The 20,123-nt window shown below is 45.8% G+C and overlaps 2 protein-coding genes across 4 annotated transcripts in view; both read right to left on the bottom strand.

Moving 5' to 3' along the window:
* Positions 1 to 5,236, bottom strand: part of rpn2 (ribophorin II) — a 265,425-nt gene extending 260,189 nt beyond the window's left edge. For all 3 annotated transcript variants that reach the window (XR_013771359.1, XM_079242931.1, XM_079242932.1), the window contains exons 1-14: positions 5,176 to 5,236; positions 4,727 to 4,917; positions 4,486 to 4,581; positions 4,150 to 4,325; positions 3,968 to 4,043; positions 3,727 to 3,861; positions 3,472 to 3,648; positions 3,272 to 3,390; positions 2,946 to 3,051; positions 1,058 to 1,149; positions 851 to 965; positions 499 to 693; positions 297 to 383; positions 115 to 210 (exon numbers count right to left, since the gene is read on the bottom strand). Coding sequence is in view for 2 of the 3 variants with exons in the window: in XM_079242931.1 (XP_079099057.1) it covers positions 115 to 210; positions 297 to 383; positions 499 to 693; positions 851 to 965; positions 1,058 to 1,149; positions 2,946 to 3,051; positions 3,272 to 3,390; positions 3,472 to 3,648; positions 3,727 to 3,861; positions 3,968 to 4,043; positions 4,150 to 4,325; positions 4,486 to 4,581; positions 4,727 to 4,917; positions 5,176 to 5,188 (1,674 nt within the window). In the remaining variant the exon portion in view is untranslated. The remainder of the gene's footprint in view (positions 1 to 114; positions 211 to 296; positions 384 to 498; positions 694 to 850; positions 966 to 1,057; positions 1,150 to 2,945; positions 3,052 to 3,271; positions 3,391 to 3,471; positions 3,649 to 3,726; positions 3,862 to 3,967; positions 4,044 to 4,149; positions 4,326 to 4,485; positions 4,582 to 4,726; positions 4,918 to 5,175) is intronic.
* A 2,965-nt stretch (positions 5,237 to 8,201) lies between these two features.
* Positions 8,202 to 18,874, bottom strand: mybl2b (v-myb avian myeloblastosis viral oncogene homolog-like 2b). The gene is made up of 15 exons (XM_079242811.1): positions 18,663 to 18,874; positions 16,860 to 16,956; positions 16,709 to 16,780; positions 16,529 to 16,621; positions 16,229 to 16,449; positions 16,027 to 16,159; positions 15,888 to 15,947; positions 15,607 to 15,816; positions 15,229 to 15,501; positions 13,351 to 13,493; positions 11,725 to 11,824; positions 11,525 to 11,635; positions 8,740 to 8,856; positions 8,526 to 8,657; positions 8,202 to 8,443 (listed from the first exon to the last, which is right to left on the bottom strand). The coding sequence occupies exons 1-15, from the start codon at positions 18,680 to 18,682 to the stop codon at positions 8,315 to 8,317; spliced, it is 1,911 nt and encodes a 636-aa protein (XP_079098937.1). The 5' UTR covers positions 18,683 to 18,874; the 3' UTR covers positions 8,202 to 8,314.
* Positions 18,875 to 20,123: the final 1,249 nt, after the last annotated feature.

The following is a 20,123-nucleotide window of genomic DNA, read 5'->3' as shown; positions in this document are numbered from 1 at the left end:
AAACTGGTGACAAGAGCCAGACCAAAACATGCATCGGCGGTCTGCAACAGCGAGCCCACAGCGCCCCCGTGGGACACGCTAGGAATCCTCCGCATGACGTGACTAAATTCTTACCAGAATGAGCAGAAGCAGGAAGGGAGACAGGATCAGTGCAGTGAAGGTGTTGGAAACCACAGTTGGAGGCTTTTTCTCCGGCTCCCTGAACAAGTGCTGCACAGACACAAAAGCTTTTTAATCACCAGCCACGCTGGGCTTCAAGCTGCAGTAAAATCCACCACAGAAGAAGAGGGTGTCACCTGGATCTCCGGTTTGGGGACGTAGAGAGTCTTGGACTGGATGGTGGCGGGAACTTCCTCATCAACGAACTTCAGGAGAACATCCGCCTGTCGAACCATGACAAAGCAACCTCACCACTTCATACGGGGGAGTAAACACCAGAGGCCGCACAACTACACACAATGCTCCACACACACACACAATGCTGGACCACACACTCACCACGTTCCAGAGGATGGGGTTCTCCAGCGTGGCGTCCCCGACGATCAGGTACAGGGAGTAGGTACCAGACATGGAGTCGAACTCGGACTTCCGCTCCGCTGCGTCCAACTCGAACTTGTAGAGATTCTTGCTGTCGGGTTCGGCCACAAACACGACCTCCTGGCCGGTTTTCTGGTTGTGCAGGCGGACAAAGGTCTGTGACGGGGAGAAGACGCGTCTCACAGTGAAACAAGGCCGAGAGCCTCATGCTGATCTTTCAGCCGCTGGTTGATCATGATGGCCAACCACATGCTGGGCGCCATGGTAACGTGGTCACAGCAGCATGACGAGGTGTGTGTTCATGATTACAGACCTGGTGAGGCGTAAGCTCCAGGCCGGTGTTGATGTCAACCAGCTGGAAGGACATGGCGAAGTTCTGGTGGCTGTCGGCGGTGAAGGAGCTCTTGGCTTTGGAAGGATAGTCCACCCTGGATCATCAAACCAAAGGAAGAAAACATTGTTTCTACTGGTGGGGGCGGGAAACAGCTTAAAAACTGCTCATCCAAACTTGTTTCTGGACCTGGTGGTCTTCGTGCCGATGCTTTGGTCCTTGTCCACCACAGAAAGGTCCATGTTGGTGACAGCCACCTCTGTGGACACCTTGACTTTAAGCTGCAGGGAGAAAAATGACGTTTCATCACTTTATCCGCCTTTAAATGAAAGTCCTGGAGGGAAATGGACAGCTCCAACAGATCCAACGGCTCTAACGACTCCAACAGATCCAACAGATCTAACGGATCCAACAGATCTAACGGATCCAAAAAGATCCAACGGCTCTAACGGATCCAACGGCTCCAACAGATCCAACGGATGCAACGGCTCTAACGGATCTAACAGCTCCAACAGATCCAACGGATGCAACGGCTCTAACGGATCTAACAGCTCCAACAGATCCAACGGCTCTAACGGATCCAACGGCTCCAACAGCTCCAACAGATGCAACGGCTCTAACGGATCCAACAGATCCAACGGATGCAACGGCTCTAACGGATCTAACAGCTCCAACAGATCCAACGGCTCCAACAGATCCAACGGCTCCAACAGATCCAACGGCTCCAACAGATCCAACGGCTCCAACAGATCCAACGGCTCCAACAGATCCAACGGCTCCAACAGATCCAACAGATCCAACGGCTCCAACAGCTCCAACAGATGCAACGGCTCTAACGGATCTAACAGATCTAACAGAACCAACGGCCCTAACGGATCCAACAGATCCAACTGGATAATCCATACAAGATCTCACAATACCACCACTTTCCAGAAAGAATGACGTCTGAATCGTAGCAGCGCATCGTACAGTCGTTCTGCTTTTCAAACTATTTCAGGTTAAAAGTCAACAATCTCGTCGCTTATTCACATCAAACACATGTTTTAGGTTTTGACCCGATCGCTGTAGGACGTTTATCCTAACACTGCTCAGCTGATGAGAACACACAGCATATACTCACACACCCTGTCTGCAGACTGGACAAAAGATGAATATTCACAACTAAAATGTCTTTTTGTCGTTATATATACAGTTATTATAGCTTAATGTGTCAAAAACTGTAATAAAATACTTTTAATATGAAATATGTTTCCACGCGGACATTTAGTTTGGAGAGTCGATTCAATTTAACTTTGTGTAGCGCCGCTTTACAACCACGTCATCTCAGGCTCTTTACATCCAGTCAGAGAGAAAATAGGAAAACATAAGAATAAAAGATGTGAAAATAAATTTTAAAAAATGAATGTTTTCATTCTTATCTTTTCTATACATTTCCTCCTTTCTTTCCATATTTATTGTGGCTTTGTAAAAAAAAAAAACCAGTTCAGTAACTGGTTTAGCTGCTCCCGCCCAGAACACAGGTTGAACCGATGGGAGACGGGGTCTCTGACGCAGCTGCCCCTCGCCGGGGGTTTACTGGGTTTAACTCCAGATATGTGTCACTACTGTTCCAGATTATCCAAACAGCAGCTGTTCTACACAGCACAGCTGGCCAGATGGTTTCCTCCACTAGCTTTGAAAAATACATAAATATGATTTGTCATTTTACATGCGTACCTTTGTTCTTCTATGATTTAGTTACATGAAAAGAGATTATAAAACATTTATTTCAGAGGTAACTTGAGACCAAAGCGATGTTTACCACCTTTATGTTAGCCAGGCCGCCAGCTTTGATAGTCATGATGCACTCCAGCATGGGACTAAGCAACAATTCATTTTAAACATTATATTTAGGGACTTATTATTAAATTATACTTTTTATTATAATAAATGTAGATCTTTCTCTCCAGTTAATGAATTAATGAGAAGTGGAAATAACTATTTAATGCTGTAAACATGTATTTAATCGAGGAACTTTTCTCCCCTTTTAAATAACTGGTGTGAATAAAAAAAGCTCCGATCCAGTGTAGAAACTCGCCTCGACATGATTAGCAACCAGTCGGCTGTCCCCAGTCACTGCCACTGTAAACTGGTAATATCCACTGGCCGGCTGGCTGGACATGAAGTTCAGTTCAAAGACGCCGCTGAAATGAAGGAAAAGAGGACATGAAGAGCAGAATTCCTCGACAGATACAGACAACACAAACAGATCAATGATAAGCAGACATATCTGGGAACTGACTCGGGTATCAATAATTAGCCCACATGTCCATGACCAGGGGGAAGGTGCATTCTGGGCTGAACAAAGCAACGTTTGGAATACTTTCTCTACTTCAAACAAACCAGGAAGATGACCACACATACTTGTTGAGAGTGAACGGCGCTTTGCTGAGGATGACGCTCTTAGAAGCCACAGCCTGCGCCGACTCCACCAGCACAGCGGCGGAGGCCAGAGGGCGAGACATGACATCAGTCACCAGGAGCTGAGGATCAGACGCAGACAGGACGTCACTGAGGACATGAGAAACCACGTGGAGAGGCAGTGGTTAGGGCGAGACCTGTACCTGCAGGGTTGGCTGGCTGTGCGACACTGTGGCGGGGCCCTGAGTGCTGACGATAACCGGCACATGGAAGCGGTTGCTGGACAGAGCAGCCGCCGCGCTCGCCACGCTGAAAGCCTCAGACAGAGAGTCCCAGGATTTCTTGCTGAAGATGGAGTTCACCAGCTGGATGACCTGGTCCTGATGGAAGAATTAAGCATCGCTCACTTTCTGATTTAAACGTGCTGAACATGATCTGACTCCTCACAACAACCAGACCTCCTTGAGAGGAGGCTCCATGTCCACGTGGTCTGACAGGGTGTAAGCAGCCGTCACAAACATGGAAGTGGCCTCCAGCCCCTCTTCAAACTGGAGGTAAATGCCACCGAGATCGTCCAGACGAGCCGTCAGGTCCTTCAGGAAGGAAAGCAGATTTATTTCCACAAATAAACCTGTTTTTTTATTGCTCAGATCAGAGGCCAGTGGTGCAGCACCCCCTGCTGGAGGCTCCACAGCTCACCTCTATTTCCTCCAATATTCCTCCCAGTTCTGCTTGCTGGGAAAGGCGGGAAGCAGTTTGCAACGCCAGGAGGATTCTGTCCAAAGAGGGCATGAACACGTTATAAATGATACTTCTCAGATCCTTTCCTGAAAGGGGAAAGTTAGGATCGTCCACTTCAAATCAGCACATTTAATGCTTACGCCATAACGTTTTCCTCCTTGTTGATGCGAGCTGTCAGTGCGCCCACGACTTCCTTGGAGGCAAGAGGAAGGCCCAGAGAGCTCAGTGCACTCACAGCCCGGTGGATCTGGGTCATGGACGAATCTTCGCTAACTGCTGCCAGAAGGATGTCGCGAGTTTCGTTGGACACTGGGATCTACCAGGACAAACATGCATGTCTGTCATGTCTGATGCATCTCGTAGTCGTGCAACAAGTTTAATCATGACAGAACTAATTACTTTACAGCAGAAACAACGTCTTAAAGCTGTTTTATGTCCAGCTACAGATACTTGTATGGAACATTTCCACTTCATACCTCACATCCAGAGATTGCTTGACTGGTTTCAGCAGCAAAGAAGAGGGAGTCAATGCTTGTGGGGTCCAGCTGGGATTTCAGGAATTGGCAAACATCCTATAAGAAGCATTCAGTCCAAACAGCAGTGAGACAAACATCCTATAAGAAGCATTCAGTCCAAACAGCAATGAGGATTGATGGTTTCCATAGAAACAAGTCAGATCATTTCAACTGATTAAACCAATAAAACTGGATTTGTTACGTTTTGATGGTGGACAGTTGCCCCCAGCTTGCTCTGGCCTACAACAGAATAATATGCGGACTCCAGGTCGGTGTAGGGCCGGCTCAGCAGCTCGCGCAGCCGGGCCACGTCGGACCGAGACAGGTGGTGCGACGGCGCGAGCGCCTGGGCTCCATTCAGAACCAGAACCAGGAGGAACAAGCCGAGCAGGCCTGGAACCACAGAGGACAGGGTGCAACATAAACCATCTCCTCTAATGAAACATACATTCATTCATTCATGCATGCATGCATGTGATGCGCATCTCGCACGCGCATTGTAGGCTAACAAGCTAACGTCAGGAAGAAGCAGCTTATTCTTCATAATGACCTGTATATGTAACTAATTCTGCTCATGCTGGTTCGTACGGCCTAAATGAATCTAAAACTAATAAAAGTGGAGTTAAATAGAGGATTTATGACCAAACTCACCAGATCGATCCATGTCTTTCTAATGCAGCGTCACCAAAACCCACTTCCGGTAAGTCAGAGCGCAGCCGCAGTCCGCCGGGTCAGGATAACTTCCGGTTTCACGTGTTATATTTTATATTTTAAATTTTACATTTTACACAAGTCCAAAAGGTTGTCGTTCCCAAATCATTTAATATAGACTGACATTATTTTTTTTATCGATTAAAACATAAAAAAGGTTTGAGCGTCCAAGATCCAAACCAGTGAAGCTCAAACCACTTGGTTGTCACGTGACTCTGGTACCAGGAAGTCCAGAAAAACATGATCAAATATATCTATACAGTCTATGGATCAAATATATCGATACAGTCTATGGATCAAATATAGCTATACAGTCTATGGATCAAATGCTTTTAAACTGGTTTGGAGATTTTTAAAAAGCTAATTAATTAAGTCAGGTTCTGGTACCGGTTCTGCATTGGTGCATTCGAATGAATTTGAAATATATTTGATTTTCAAAGTTGTAAACCAAAAGTTTATGTCTGTCTTTTTCTGTTTAATCAAATATAAAAATAAAAAGAGCTTCTCCTTGGTATATGCCACATTTGATGGAGACCTGTGTAATAGAAGTTGTCCTCCAGGGTGGCCTGCCACAGCCTCATTGAGTTTCCAACGAAGGCTCTTCAGACCTTCCAGGATCCATCTTTGGGGCATTGAGTTGTAGGCTATCTGATAATCAATCCAGGCAGTGTATGGGTTTGTCTGTCTGGTTCTGCAGTTTCAGGTGACAGTTCTGTCACTGGTGTTTGACTCCTCTGATTTCTTCACCAATGCCTTTCTGTGTTTCTGCCATCCATGTATTGGTCCATATGCCCACTTAACTTAGTCGCTACGATGCTGATAGAAGCCATGTTGTAGAGAGGCAGCTTATTGGCTGATAGTAGGACGGTACTGATTCCCTCTGGGAATCTTTCTGTATCAGGACTCTTTGTCCTTTGGTCAGCCATTCAGGGTGTCTCCCATCCCTCAGCAGCTGGTTCATTTGTCCTCCTTGGTGCTCATGGAGTGAAGTCACCCTCCTTATCCAGTAGGTATGGATCATGTCTGGACCAGGTCCAGACTAGTTCTTCATTCTATTCTATTATAATTTAATAGACCCAGTTCTCCAAACTTACATCTGAAAGTGGGAACAACACAACAGGGAACATCATAGATAAGTGCGACTGCTGCTAGTCCAGTTGGATGCAGGTGTTTTGTTCCCTTCCCTCTATGCCATAGTCCTTGATGTAAAATACAATGAACAATTCCATCTTGGGCACAGCTTATTAGTGCTGAATTATTGCAAGGAACAGAACAAAGTTCTTCCATTCATTAGAAATGTTAAACTTAGTGTGGAAGGGCTCTTTGAACAGCTGAGTCTTCAACTTGCTAGAAAAGGACTCTGGGACGTATATTTTGGTGAGTCGCTCCACCACCGTGGAACAGCAGAGAAGAGTCTGGCTTGTGATTTAGCCTCACATAGTGGTGGTAACACGAGGTGTCTTTTACTGGTGGAGTGTACCTGTGGCGAGGGAGAGTAGCTCTGGGTTAAGGAGTGAAGGTAGACAGGAGCTGTTTGAGTTGTTTTGTAAGCCAGAGCAAAGCTTTAAATGCGATGCACTGCAACTGGAAACCAGTGAGGCATGATTAGCAGCGGAGTAACATGAGCTCTTTTGGGCTGGTTGAAGACCAGATTAGCTGCAGGATCAACAGTAGTAGTGTGTGAATCAAAAACTGTTGAGTCTTCTGTCATTTACGTCTGATTCTCTTGATGTTGTAGAGAGCAAAGCGGCAAGTACGGGCAACCGAGGCGACGTGGACCTTACAGGTAGGGTTGCCACCTTTCAGAAATTATTAGAATGCAGGCAGCAGCCCACTGCAGTGGTACGTTTTGTGCTAGTGTCTTAAGCAAGAGTGATTAAGTAATTTATTAATCAAACTTAAAGATTGAAAGGCTTTATTCATTATTTGTTGTGCAACATTGTTGGGTTTTGCTAATTAGGCTACATAAAGCTGTGATTACATGGATTTCTAACATATGAGGAAAATACTTTATAAACTACAGTGCCATAAGCACAATACTTAGCTATTGTGTAATTAATTAACCATAAAGAAGATTTTTGTTTGTAGTGTACAGCATTGAACTTTACAAAAAATGACACCTGCGTCACTTCACCTGCATGCGGTGAATGTTTTTTTTTTAATAAAGTGGTTCCACTGTGGAGAGATTTCATTTACTGTAACTTGACGTTTTGGGCAGTGTTTGTATATCAGTTAGCAAAACAGATGGGGACAATAAGCTGTTCTTTCACCACTTTTTTTCATATTATTTATGTATTTTTAATGAAATTTCAATATGCATGTTGTTGCTAAGAGCCACTTTCATACTGCAAATAAACAGTCAAGCCACCAGCCAACATTCAACTGAGCCGAACTGCATTAAATAGGTTTTATTTAACTGAACCTATAAAACAGACAGAACCATGAATCAAACATGTCTTAAATTGCATCAAAACTGTTGCACGAGTCAAACATACAGCTCTAAATATTTACAGTGACAGATGCCATTATGCCTTACCTTTAATGGTTTTTACAGATCTCTAACACACTGTTACAAAATTAAACGTTGCTGTTTAATCTCCTTTTTATAAGCAGTGAATCACATGTTAAACTGTCAAAATGCAATATAACCCATTTAAGGAACTACTTACTGTGTATTTAGGAAGCAGATTATAAAAACAGGCAGCAAACAGAGCCTAAAACCAGGAGCTCCTTCCTTCATGCACTACTGATCAACTAGATATGGTTACCTGAGTGTTTGTAGTTTACAACGGTACAAAAAACCTGCTAAAGTTCAGAACACATTATGTCATTTAAAACCCATCTCCTCTCAGTGATAGCAGATATTTACCCTCTTGATTTTTTCCCCCCATTTTTTCCCCTAAACATGCTGTACCCAAAGAAAAGTAGTGAGGAAGAGTTTGTGTCTACATCGAACAGCACTGCTCTCTCACTCTCTCATGTTTGGATTGCTCTTGATTCTTTCCTTTTCACTGTCTTAACCAGAAAAGCGTGAGGAAATGCAGCAACAGCAGCAGAAACGAGTCGAGGCCGACGGATCTCAGGACAGAATCAGAGCCCGACTGGGAGGGTGAGACTTCAGCGAGCGAAGGAGGCGCCTTGCTTTCTCCGTCATTATGAGCTGGTCTTCAGTTTGCCCACAAGCAACCTTCTCCCATTCTTTTGGCATCTGCAGAGAGGAACATAAGTTTCAGACTGAATGGCTTTGTCTTTGTTAAAAGCCCTTTTAAAGATGACGAAGGAGGAATTACTTGAAGTGGAGACACTGTGCTGGGAAATATGGCACTGTCGCTGGGTCCCATTAGGAACCCCTGATCCAGTAGGTCTTCATGCCGCTTGCTGCAGAACGATGCTGAGTTTAGAGAAACCATGACAGGCTCCTCCTGTGGCATAAAGAGGGAGACCATGCAAAGAATCAGGATGTGTCACACCTGCAGACAGTCAGCATGTTTAGTGACACGTCACCTTGATGCCGTGTTTGGCTTCATTCTTGAAGGACTTGCGTTTGGATGTGGACATCACCTTGCAGTCCATGACATCAAGAGCCAGTGATTTACGAACTTTCTTCATTGGTGGGCGATGCTGAAAAAAACCCCCAAACAAACAAAAAAAGCTCTGATATCCTCGGAACTAACAGAATATAACGTTCTCTCGCTACACCAGGTTACTGGGACATGGTGGATCAGAGGCAGCAAACAAACGCCGCCTCTGTGGACCCGCAGCTAGAGGGCGGCCCAAAGATCCAAGCTCGTTTTATTCATTGTTGGAAACAACACAGCTGGAGGCCAAAGTGCTGCGTCTTACACCGTAAAGGTAAAACGAAGAAATGGTCAAATGTCAGATAACTCCTCAGTAAAATCCACATTAAGAGGCTACAGTACAAACTCAGTATACGCAGCATTCCGAAGATGTAGAGCGACGACAGAGTGCACGCTCCTCAGAGGCAATCATCACATCATTAGACCATCAGCCCCCACTTTACACCAGTAACACTCCAGTTTCAGGAAAGCCTCACATTTCTGGGGATCGATTTGTAATCGTTTGTAGCAACAGTTTTCCAGCTTTCTGAAGGTGTGGAAGGCTCGTCTTTGTGTTGGTGCAGCATTTCCCCTACGCCAACTCACCATGGCGGACCGCCACAGCTTTCTTTTTAAAGCCACGCCTTCAACATCCTGAGAATGGTTTAACATGAACATCAACGTTTCCTGATTGGCCCTGCAACGCGGCCGACAGCTACTACTCTGCTGTCAGACATGCAGAGTGCTGCAACGTCACTAGGGACTCAATAAAGGTCACTAGGGACTCATTAAATGTCATTTGTTGAGCCTGAAGGCCTGGTACTTGTCCTGAGCATCCAGCAAGCTTACCACATCTGGAGTCTGGAGAGAAGACATGCAGCTGTGATAGGTTGCTTTAGATCTTACAAGCTCAGTAGACACCCACAATGGCAGTTCATGTTAATTACTGATAAAGTCTCTGCTAATGAAGCGGATACTAGTGATTCTGGTTATTCAGGTGTTGTTAGAATGTGACAGAGAAAAAGTGTGGAGTTTCTTCAGGACACTGCGACAAAAAACAGCTCTGAAAAAACATTTTCTTAACTGCTTAGTCTGATTAACAACAACCATTCACACTGGGTGGACACGAGGGTCCGTTATGTTTGTTAAAGGGTTCCTATTCTGGTATTTGGAGTTTTCTGAGCTTTCTACAGTGTTACAGTGTTGAATCCTCATCAGACATGTGAACGGCACTGTTTTTTATCACCTAAACGCATGTTTGAGTTTGAGTTTGAGTTCCAGCACTCTCTCCGTTCGGTTTCCATGGCGACGAAAAACGCGTCGTTTTAGAGGGTTTTTTCTACGTGGAAATCCTTGTGACGTCCCGGGGGATAAGGTTGGGTGATTGGTTACCTTCTACTGGTTAACAAGGGCATGTATAAATACATCAGGCGGGTGGAAAACGTGGGATAAAGTTATTTCCAACGATGGCTGGTGAGTTTACCAAAGAGAGACATCCTGCTGCATTCGTTGCTGTGGGTTGCTGTTTTCCACTTCGTTTTCAGGCTGATTCAGGTTCCAACATGTAGGGCTGGATGCTATGTGTTGACATGGTATTTTGTTTTTTTTATTGAGTTCATATTAGCCTAATCCTTCTGTTTATGAGATGTTACAATGACGGTGAAAGCAGGTGCGGTGCGCGCTCCCGATGTAGTGCAGTGGCGGGAGGCGGGGCTTAATGCAGAAGAGTCTCAATCCACTCGTTTTGCCCGCAGGCTGATCTGACAGCCTACGGAGAGGGTCGGTCTGAAGTAAATAAAGCCATTTGTGACAATAACTCCATCAATCCCAGCCCTTCTGGGCTCAGAAATAATAATAAATTAGCCTGAAATGCACAGAATAGTTCCACTTTAACGTATTCCTGCAGACTTTGTTTACTTGCTGTTTTAGTTGTTTATTGTCCGGTCTGTGTTCGGTGGTTATGGTAATGAGTTTTATGAGCTTTTAGCGAAGACTGTGGACTTTCAGTGGATTCCACAGGTCTACTTTTGTTTTTTACTGACATGAAGTACCCGGAGCTTGGTGTGGAAGGGGTTAACAGGCCAGAAAACAGGATTTCTGCAGCAACAAACTGATTATCCGCTAAGCAGAAACTAGACAAACAGAGGACTGTAGAAGAGTTTACTGCACATGAAGAGCAGACCAGCCAGACGCTGGAACTGAGAGATGCTTCTGGACCTTCAGTTGATCGTTGGGCGTAGCCTCATCACGACTGGTCTCCATGGAAAAGTCGCTGTCAAACAGCCATTAAGGAAAGAAAACAAGGAGAAAAGGCTGAGGCGTGTCACACGACAAGAACTGGACTGAAAATCCGTCACAAGAGGTCTGATGGATCCTCCCCAGATCCCAGTCCTCAGCACTGTTCAGCAGCGTGGGATCCTCTGGATACAGAACAAACGGTAGAAACATCCAGAGAAGAGCTCTGGAAGGTCTGCAAGGACCTCGGTGAACTGTTCCTGGAGGGGTTCAAGTTAATCACTTTGTTCAGTTAAGTTAGTCTGTGTGACGGCGGCGGTTTGCACGTTTCAGAGAGCTTGTTCAGTAACTTGAGAAGCTGCTGGATCCATTTAATGTGAATGAGGTGCGTTGGAGCAGGGAAACTCCTAAAACACGCAGGACTCTCTACAACCAGACAGATTAAACCAATACCGCTGGTTTTCTTCTCCCTAAAAGTCTGTTTAGTTCAGTTTTACCATTGTTTTGCGCCTTTGCTCGGGCGGGGTTGAAGGAATGAGAGCCAAATCCATCCCCGTGTCCCGCAGGATGACCTCGTTTATGTCGTCTTCCAGGTTCGGAGTCTGAGGCTGAGAAAACACGCCAACAAGAGACGGTGTGGTTAAATAAAACATGACAGAACGAAGTCCAGAGGAGCGTTCAGGAGGCGGATCGCTACCAGAGGCTTCAGCGGGCCGTACTTCTCCATGGCGGTTTTAAACGGCGTGGGAGTTCGCGGGGTCGTACAGAGCTCGGACTTGTGGTTCGGCGTGACAAATCTGAAAGAAAAAAAAAGAAGTGATGACAGAGAAGCAAACACATCGATCTGTGCAGTCTCCTTCCTCGCATGCGCAGACACACACACGTCTTTCTGCTCTGAGCTGCAGCTTCTGTCCGACCAGATCTCAACATTTCCTTTGTTCTACCCCAACCTGTTAACCTGATCTGGATCTGAATGTCTACCCCGACCCGGAACAGGCGGCGCGGGAAACAGAGGAAATCTTCAGGAAGATCTTTATCAGGTGAGATTTTATCATCTGAATACAGGATTCAGCGCAGCCAAAACTCTGCTGAGTGCAGCCGACGTTTGTTCTGGGTCGCACCGAGGCAACGGATGGTCTGCAGGTGTAGGCGGATCTACATCTGCATGTTCTGCATCCTCTCCCTCCTGTCCCGAGAAGAACAACGCCAAGAGCTGATTGGTGGAATTTGCTTTCATGGTTGTCGTGTCAACCTGAGCAAAATTGAGCAGAAAAGCTGGACAATAGTCGAGCGCAGCTCCTCATCAGGTCTCCCAGAAGCTCAGCAGGTGCCCAGTTATAAAAACTGCAGAAAATCTGAGAGAGCTGCGTCTGGAGGAGGTCTGAGAACAGACGTCAGACCCAACCAACACTCGAGGCTGCAGTGTCCTGGAGGTCACCACTAGGGGGCAGGACGAGGACTCTGGACTAGTGAAAAGGTCGACAGCCATGCTGTATTTCTGTGGCGTTCTGGTCAACAGCAGTTCACCAATCTGTTGCTAACCAGGCACGAGTGTGTGTCGCTGTGCAGCGGGGAGGAACAGTTGGAAAGATGGCGGCAGGTGGTCCAAGAGGCACTCTTCAAAACTACAAGCCATTGTTTTTAACCCCCGATGTTCTTCTTCGCATGAGCACACCCAACTCATTATCTTGTGTCAACGCACGCGGCCTACGGGCACGCTGAGAACACGCCGTGATACGAACACACACACTGCCAGCAGCAAGAACATCCCAGGCTTAAAGCTGGAGAGCCCCCCTCCATACGAACCCCTCCCTGTCCTGGAGGGAGGAAAACCCCCACCAGGCTGCTGGCCTCCTCCTCTGACACCCCCCCCGGAGCAGATCTATGTTCAGTGTGAGTGGTGTGTGTTGGTCAGCAGATCTATTTACAGATCTATGTTCAGTGTGAGTGGTGTGTGTTGGTCAGCAGATCTATTTACAGATCTATGTTCAGTGTGAGTGGTGTGTGTTGGTCAGCAGATCTATTTACAGATCTATGTTCAGTGTGAGTGGTGTGTGTTGGTCAGCAGATCTATTTACAGATCTATGTTCAGTGTGAGTGGTGTGTGTTGGTCAGCAGATCTATTTACAGATCTATGTTCAGTGTGAGTGGTGTGTGTTGGTCAGCAGATCTATTTACAGATCTATGTTCAGTGTGAGTGGTGTGTGTTGGTCAGCAGATCTATTTACAGATCTATGTTCAGTGTGAGTGGTGTGTGTTGGTCAGCAGATCTATTTACACATTCTACGTGGTGGTTAATCCCACAAGCCTGGAGAAGACCTACGCCATGTTCTCTCTCTGCGTGAGCGGCGTCTTGTCTCGCTGCAGCGGCGTGGTGACGACGGCTTTCTGGCTGCACACCGGCGTGGAAGTGAGGGAGGGGTTCTCCAGGTCATGGGCGTCCTGCTTGGTCCACATGTTGAGGAACTGAAAAGTGAAAATGGAAGGAGGTTCTCTGTAAAGCCCACAAGATGAATATTTCTTTGGTAACGACCATTTCAGGATCAACTTCTCAACCTGTTTAACCCTAAAAACTCCAAGACGCCGTTTGCTGTTTTTAGTCTGCGTGGTTTTTGATGTGAAACTGCAACCGTTTCTACCCCGTTTCCATGGAGACGTGATGTTTCCATGGAGACGGGATGTTTTTAGCCTCAGCTGTCAGATTGTGAGGCTAAAATTATGTAAAATTAATTTTTTGCTTCACAATTTTAAAATAATGTTTTTGCTAAAAAACATTATTTTATTTTCAAATAAATAAAAATAATCCATTATATAATTTGTCATTTTTATTGATATTTTTACGTGTCTTCTTGGGGATTATAGCAGCAGAATGAGGGTCTGGCTACTGTGGTGTTTTTTCCTCATTAAAATCCAGAAAAATGACGAGTAAAAAACTGTTTTGTTCATTTTTTGGGGTTTTTAGTCCACAAAAATCACCAATATTGAAGAATCATGAGAACTGCAATTTAAATTAAATCGACACCCTAAAAATTGTAATCAGATTGGGACTAAAGCCTATCATCATAGTCCTAGTGAACAGATAAAGCAGCATAAAGAGAAACCAGGAGTTTGCAGAAATAACACACATAGATCAGCAGTGACCAAACCTTTTCTCATCTGTACATCATTCTCTCATGTCTGAAACACACACACACACACACACACACACACACACACACACACACACACACACACACACACACACACACACACAGTTTACATGCAGGGGTAAGCAACTCTAGTCCTCCAGTGCTACATACCTGCAAATGTTAGGAGTTTCCCTGCTGCAACACACCTGATTCAAATCAATGGCTAATCAGCAGACTGGTGCAGTTTGATGTCAAGCTCTGCACCAGTCTGCTGATCAGGTCTGATTTGTGCCAGGTGTGTTGCAGCAGGGAAACTCCTAACATTTGCAGGACTGTGGCACCCGAGGACTGGAGTTGCTTACCCCTGATTTCCATGTTTCCACACGTCTTCCTGCTACTATCTACCTGCTGTCCTCACTGCAGCACCTCCACCTCAGCTGCATCCCAAACGTCTTCCTGCTACTGTCTACCTGCTGTCCTCACTGCAGCACCTCCACCTCAGCTGCATCCCAAACGTCTTCCTGCTACTGTCTACCTGCTGTCCTCACTGCAGCACCTCCACCTCAGCTGCATCCCAAACGTCTTCTTGGCTTTATTCCAGCCATAGAGGATCATTATTTTCCTGCTTTTCTCATCACTTGTTGATCTTTGGCTGCTCCTGATTGGACGTTACCGTCAGTTTAAGCTCTCTGATTGGTGGAAAGTCTGACAGGAAGTGTCTTCATCATCATGTCCAGGTGAAAATAGAGGTCTCTTAGCAACATGGTAGTGATGGTGATGTGATAAATAATGGTGGATTTACCATCTAGAGTCTCTGAATAAACACTACATGTTGTGTCTGGATTGTAAACCTCCTGGACGGATAGAAATGCTGGAAAACCTCCGTAGACCAGCTGGAGGGTCACATGACCATCCCAATTCATGCCACACTAATTAACACACTCGCGTTGCAGAGAACCGATGATGAAGCAGCCATGGAAGCGCTGGACAGCAGCAGAGTTTAAGGCTGAACTGGTGTACTGGTAACTGTTTCCCATCATCACACCATGTCCGTTTTCTTTGTGTTAACTCACCTGAGATGGAGAGAAAGGCAGGATTTTCACAGGGGTGCTCTTAGGAGTCATGGAGTGGTTTGTGTCTGGAGACAAAGCGATCCGTCTGCGGCTGCGACGGGTCAGGATGGAGGGCGGGGTGATCCCTCCGGGTGAGATGGGAATAAGCTCCCCCTTGCTGCTTTTGCTCAGCTCCTGCAGGGTGCTGCCCTCCAGACGAAACTGGTGGCGTTCGGGGCTGGAACTGTTCTCAGGCAGGTCAAACGCCGCCAGGTTGCACCAGCCGTCGAGGTCCTGGAAGCAGAGGAGACACTTTTAATCTGTTCCCTTTGTTTGTTTGGAACAAACACATAAATACAACGTAACACTCTGTAATTAGTATGTAAATAAAGCATTTACCCCGTCCACCATGTCCAGGACTTCCTTCAGCACCGGGCCTGGAGGGGACAGAAACCCCGAGCTGTCCACCACCCAGCTGGAGCCGTTCAGCTCTCCTGCAGGGTCTGCCTCTGCATGGGGGCTGAAACCGTCCTTTGGTGAGGCCGCCGTCCTGGTGGGTCCCGCTTCACCGGGACCAGCTTTAGAGGGGACTGGCATCTCCTGCAGCTGCTGGGAAGAGAATGCCAACTTAACACTCCTGCTTTGTGACACTTCCTGTGAAAAGTCTACGAGATGCTCACTGGAAGCTGGCTCTTCTGTTCTGTGTCTCTCTCTGGAACATCTTGAGAGCCGCTGAAGATCTGTGAGACCAAAACACAGAGTTTCCAGTCTCATCCCACAACAAGAAACACTTCCTGTAGTAGAGGAGAGACAGCCGACCTGCACATCTTTATTAACCCGAGCCAGCAGCTCCTCCAGCTCATTCGGCTTCAGCACCTCTCCAGTATAGAAGCCCATCTCCAGCTTGCGCTTAATGGTGGAATTCCAGTGATTTTTCACAGCATTGTCTGTCCTGTGAACAGGGTGAGGGTCAGACGGTTTCCACACACAACCAGAGGCAGTACAGCGTGCAGCGTTTCACCTTCCAGGGAGCAGCTTGGCAATCTCAGCCCACCGGTTCCCCAGCAGGCAGTGAGCCTTGTAGATGACGAGGTCCTCCTCCGCCGTCCACGACGACTTCTTCACGTTGGGATTCAGGTGGTTGTGCCAGCGCTCTCGGCACTGCTTTCCCAGTCTGCCCTTGAGATGCTTGGCTACCATCGCCCACTGTTTGTTGCCGTAGAGATTTACCAGCTCTATAACCTGCGTAGAAATCAGGTAAAAGACATATTCACGCTGAATATTCTGTACTTTTAAGTATTTAAGTTTAAGTACCACCTACTTTCTCATCCTCCTCCTTGGTCCAAGGACCTTTAACCAACTCTGGATCCAAAACCTTGAACCAGCGGTGCTGACACTGATGTTCGGTGTGACTCTGAGCAAAGAAGAGAAACATCAGCGTGCTGGGAGAGACGTGTTGACAGAAGAGCAACCAACACTGAGAAAGCAGGACGGCCCTCACTGGTATGTAGCTGGCAATGTGTTTCCAGTCATGTGATCCCAGTTTGTGAACCAGCGCTTTGAGCTTGTCATCCTGTCGTCAGAAAGAAGATGTGCTTTAAGTCATGCTCTTCGTTAAAAGTCATTCAGGAAAAGTAAAACAAGCGAATCACCTCCTCCTGGGTCCATTTCACCTTCACCTTCCCTCCGTCCCTCAGCTCGGCCACATCAGAGTCCGTGTCTGGATGCAAGGCCTCCTCTCCGTCCTCCCTGGGAACACACGGCCACACAGAGCAGCTGACAGAGGCTTTACCGCAGGAACTAACCGGTTAGCTGTTTACTAAACATAACATTACCTGGTTAGCTGCTTTACTAAACCTAACATGGCCTGGTTAGCTGTTTACTGAAACTCTCATGACCTGGTTAGCTTCTTTACTAAACCTCTCATGGCCTGGTTAGCTGCTTTACTAAACCTAACATGGCCTGGTTAGCTGCTTTACTAAACCTCTCATGACCTGGTTAGCTGCTTTACTAAACCTCTCATGGCATGGTTAGCTGCTTTACTAAACCTCTCGTGGCCTGGTTAGCTGCTTTACTAAACCTCTCATGGCATGGTTAGCTGCTTTACTAAACCTCTCGTGGCATGGTTAGCTGCTTTACTAAACCTCTCATGACCTGGTTAGCTGCTTTACTAAACCTCTCATGGCATGGTTAGCTGCTTTACTAAACCTCTCATGACCTGGTTAGCTGCTTTACTAAACCTCTCATGGCATGGTTAGCTGCTTTACTAAACCTCTCATGACCTGGTTAGCTGCTTTACTAAACCTCTCATGGCATGGTTAGCTGCTTTACTAAACCTCTCGTGGCCTGGTTAGCTGCTTTACTAAACCTAACATGGCCTGGTTAGCTGTTTACTGAAACTCTCATGACCTGGTTAGCTGCTTTACTAAACCTCTCATGACCTGGTTAGCTGCTTTACTAAACCTCTCATGACCTGGTTAGCTGCTTTACTAAACCTCTCATGGCCTGGTTAGCTGCTTTACTAAACCTAACATGGCCTGGTTAGCTGCTTTACTAAACCTCTCGTGGCCTGGTTAGCTGCTTTACTAAACCTCTCATGACCTGGTTAGCTGCTTTACTAAACATCTCATGGCCTGGTTAGCTGCTTTACTAAACCTAACATGGCCTGGTTAGCTGCTTTACTAAACCTAACATGGCCTGGTTAGCTGCTTTACTAAACCTCTCGTGGCCTGGTTAGCTGCTTTACTAAACCTCTCATGACCTGGTTAGCTGCTTTACTAAACCTCTCATGACCTGGTTAGCTGCTTTACTAAACCTCTCATGGCCTGGTTAGCTGCTTTACTAAACCTCTCATGGCATGGTTAGCTGCTTTACTAAACCTCTCGTGGCCTGGTTAGCTGCTTTACTAAACCTCTCATGACCTGGTTAGCTGCTTTACTAAACCTCTCATGGCCTGGTTAGCTGCTTTACTAAACCTCTCATGACCTGGTTAGCTGCTTTACTAAACCTCTCGTGGCCTGGTTAGCTGCTTTACTAAACCTCTCATGACCTGGTTAGCTGCTTTACTAAACCTCTCATGACCTGGTTAGCTGCTTTACTAAACCTCTCATGGCCTGGTTAGCTGCTTTACTAAACATCTCATGGCCTGGTTAGCTGCTTTACTAAACATCTCATGGCCTGGTTAGCTGTTTACTAACAGATTTAAGTTATGATTATCAACAGTTTACTCAGCTGGCATGGAAGATTGTGTGCAGAAATCATCTGTCTGCTTAACCATTACAAACCATTATTAAACCGTGTTTATGAGCGAAAGGCGCGGCATTAATTAGTCAGGCTGAGTTAAATATAAAAGCTTTTTATAAAGGAAAACACTTCTAAGCTAACAGTGACATCTAATCTCTAAAGACACCCATCAGTAAAGATGGTAAAATGAATCCCAACAACAGATGAGTTACCTGCGCGGCCACCAGGACATTTCCCTCTTTTTTCCCTCTTTACGGTCAGACGGAGTTCTCTCTGCTAAGCGGCATGTGCGCGTGTCCGCCGCTTTTTAACCCCTGTTTGCTGCTGATCGGTAGATTTTGGAGGTGTCTGAAGTTTCCTGACAGCAGCTGCGGTGAAAACTCCGACCTGTCCGCGCGCAGTAATTTCTATCTCGCGCCCTTCTCCGTCGGGAAGCCAGAGGTGTGACGTCACTGCGCAGAAGAGTTGCGCCTTGGTCGAACAGGAAGCAGGACAAACTTCCGGTGGGACTTTCAGCATAAAATACTTCCTGTTATTTCAGCGTCTTAAATGTTTTCAGTCATTTTTGAAGCTTTAAAATGACTGGAATTTGTTTAAAACTGCATTAAAACAAAGATTTTGCCAAAGCTCATATGTAATTTCAGTACGCGAATAAGCTTTTCGATTAATGTAGTATATTTATACACATATCTTTTAAAAATGGGTAAAAATGTTTTTTGTATCATTACACTACTGATCTATTTTTATTTATTTATTTATTTATTTTTTAATGTTATAATGTTGTGCTGATTTCTTGTTATGTATTTTCTTATGGGTTTAATGTTTTAATTTCTCTTCATTCTGGTTTCTACTGAATAAAATAAATAAAAGTCTTCACCACAACAGACCGATGCAAGTTGCTCAGCATGTTGGACAACTCTGCATACCCGCTGGAAAACATTTTTAACTCTTCCAAAAAATAATAAAAATCTGATTAATGTGACAAATTTCCCTCAGGGTTTAAATAAAGTTTGTTTCATTACATTTATTGTCATATTTGTGGTCCTAAAGTAGGGGTGGGCAGTTGAGGGCTGCAGTCCTGCTGCAACAGACCAGACATGCTGCCAGACACACTTCAGGCTTTAGCAGTTTGGCATCAAACTCTGCAGAAGTCTGCTGATTACCCGTTGGTTCGAGGACTGGAGTTTCCCACATCAAACAATCCTGAGTGTTTGGATGTCAACACACCTGAGTGGAACGATGGGACCTCCCCACAAACTTTCAGTTCTCAGCCAGCTGTGTCACAGCAGAGAAGAACTAAACCAGAAAACTCTTTTCTCAGCTTGTTTAAAACAGTCATTACATCCAAAGTCTTGTTTTATCAGCTGTGACTGAGGTTTGGATTTCAGGTATTTGAAGAAAAATATCAATAATAAAGAGACATTGTCTATTTTTAGTAGAAGATATGTTTTAACCTGCCAACCAAGGTCAGAGAAGTAACTTCATGTATTTAAAGTGTGAAGCGACTTTTAGCCATCCATTTTTTGTATGTGTACCTGAACAAGGCTGAAAACTTCCACACTGATTACCTGTTCCACCTTCAGCTGAGTCAATCAACAAGCAGCTTCAGCAGCTTAAAACCCAGCGGAGGAGGGCTGCCGTGGTCCATGGACACAATGGAGACAGTATCTGTC

Source organism: Telmatherina bonti (genome assembly GCF_933228915.1).
Source record: "Telmatherina bonti genome assembly, chromosome: 6".
Lineage (NCBI taxonomy): Eukaryota > Metazoa > Chordata > Actinopteri > Atheriniformes > Telmatherinidae > Telmatherina > Telmatherina bonti.
The sequence above is the reverse complement of the archived record's forward strand: the minus strand, read 5'-3'. Positions and strand labels throughout refer to the sequence as shown.

Bases quoted from the DNA above. Each gene is read 5' to 3' on its own strand.
- mybl2b (XM_079242811.1), bottom strand. From the start codon at position 18,682: ATGTCCTGGTGGCCGCGCAG. The intron at 16,957-18,662 runs GTAACTCATCTG...GTGTGTTCCCAG, and splicing joins ATGTCCTGGTGGCCGCGCAG to GGAGGACGGAGAGGAGGCCT. The intron at 8,658-8,739 runs GTGACGTGTCAC...TTTATGCCACAG, and splicing joins AAGCCAAACACGGCATCAAG to GAGGAGCCTGTCATGGTTTC.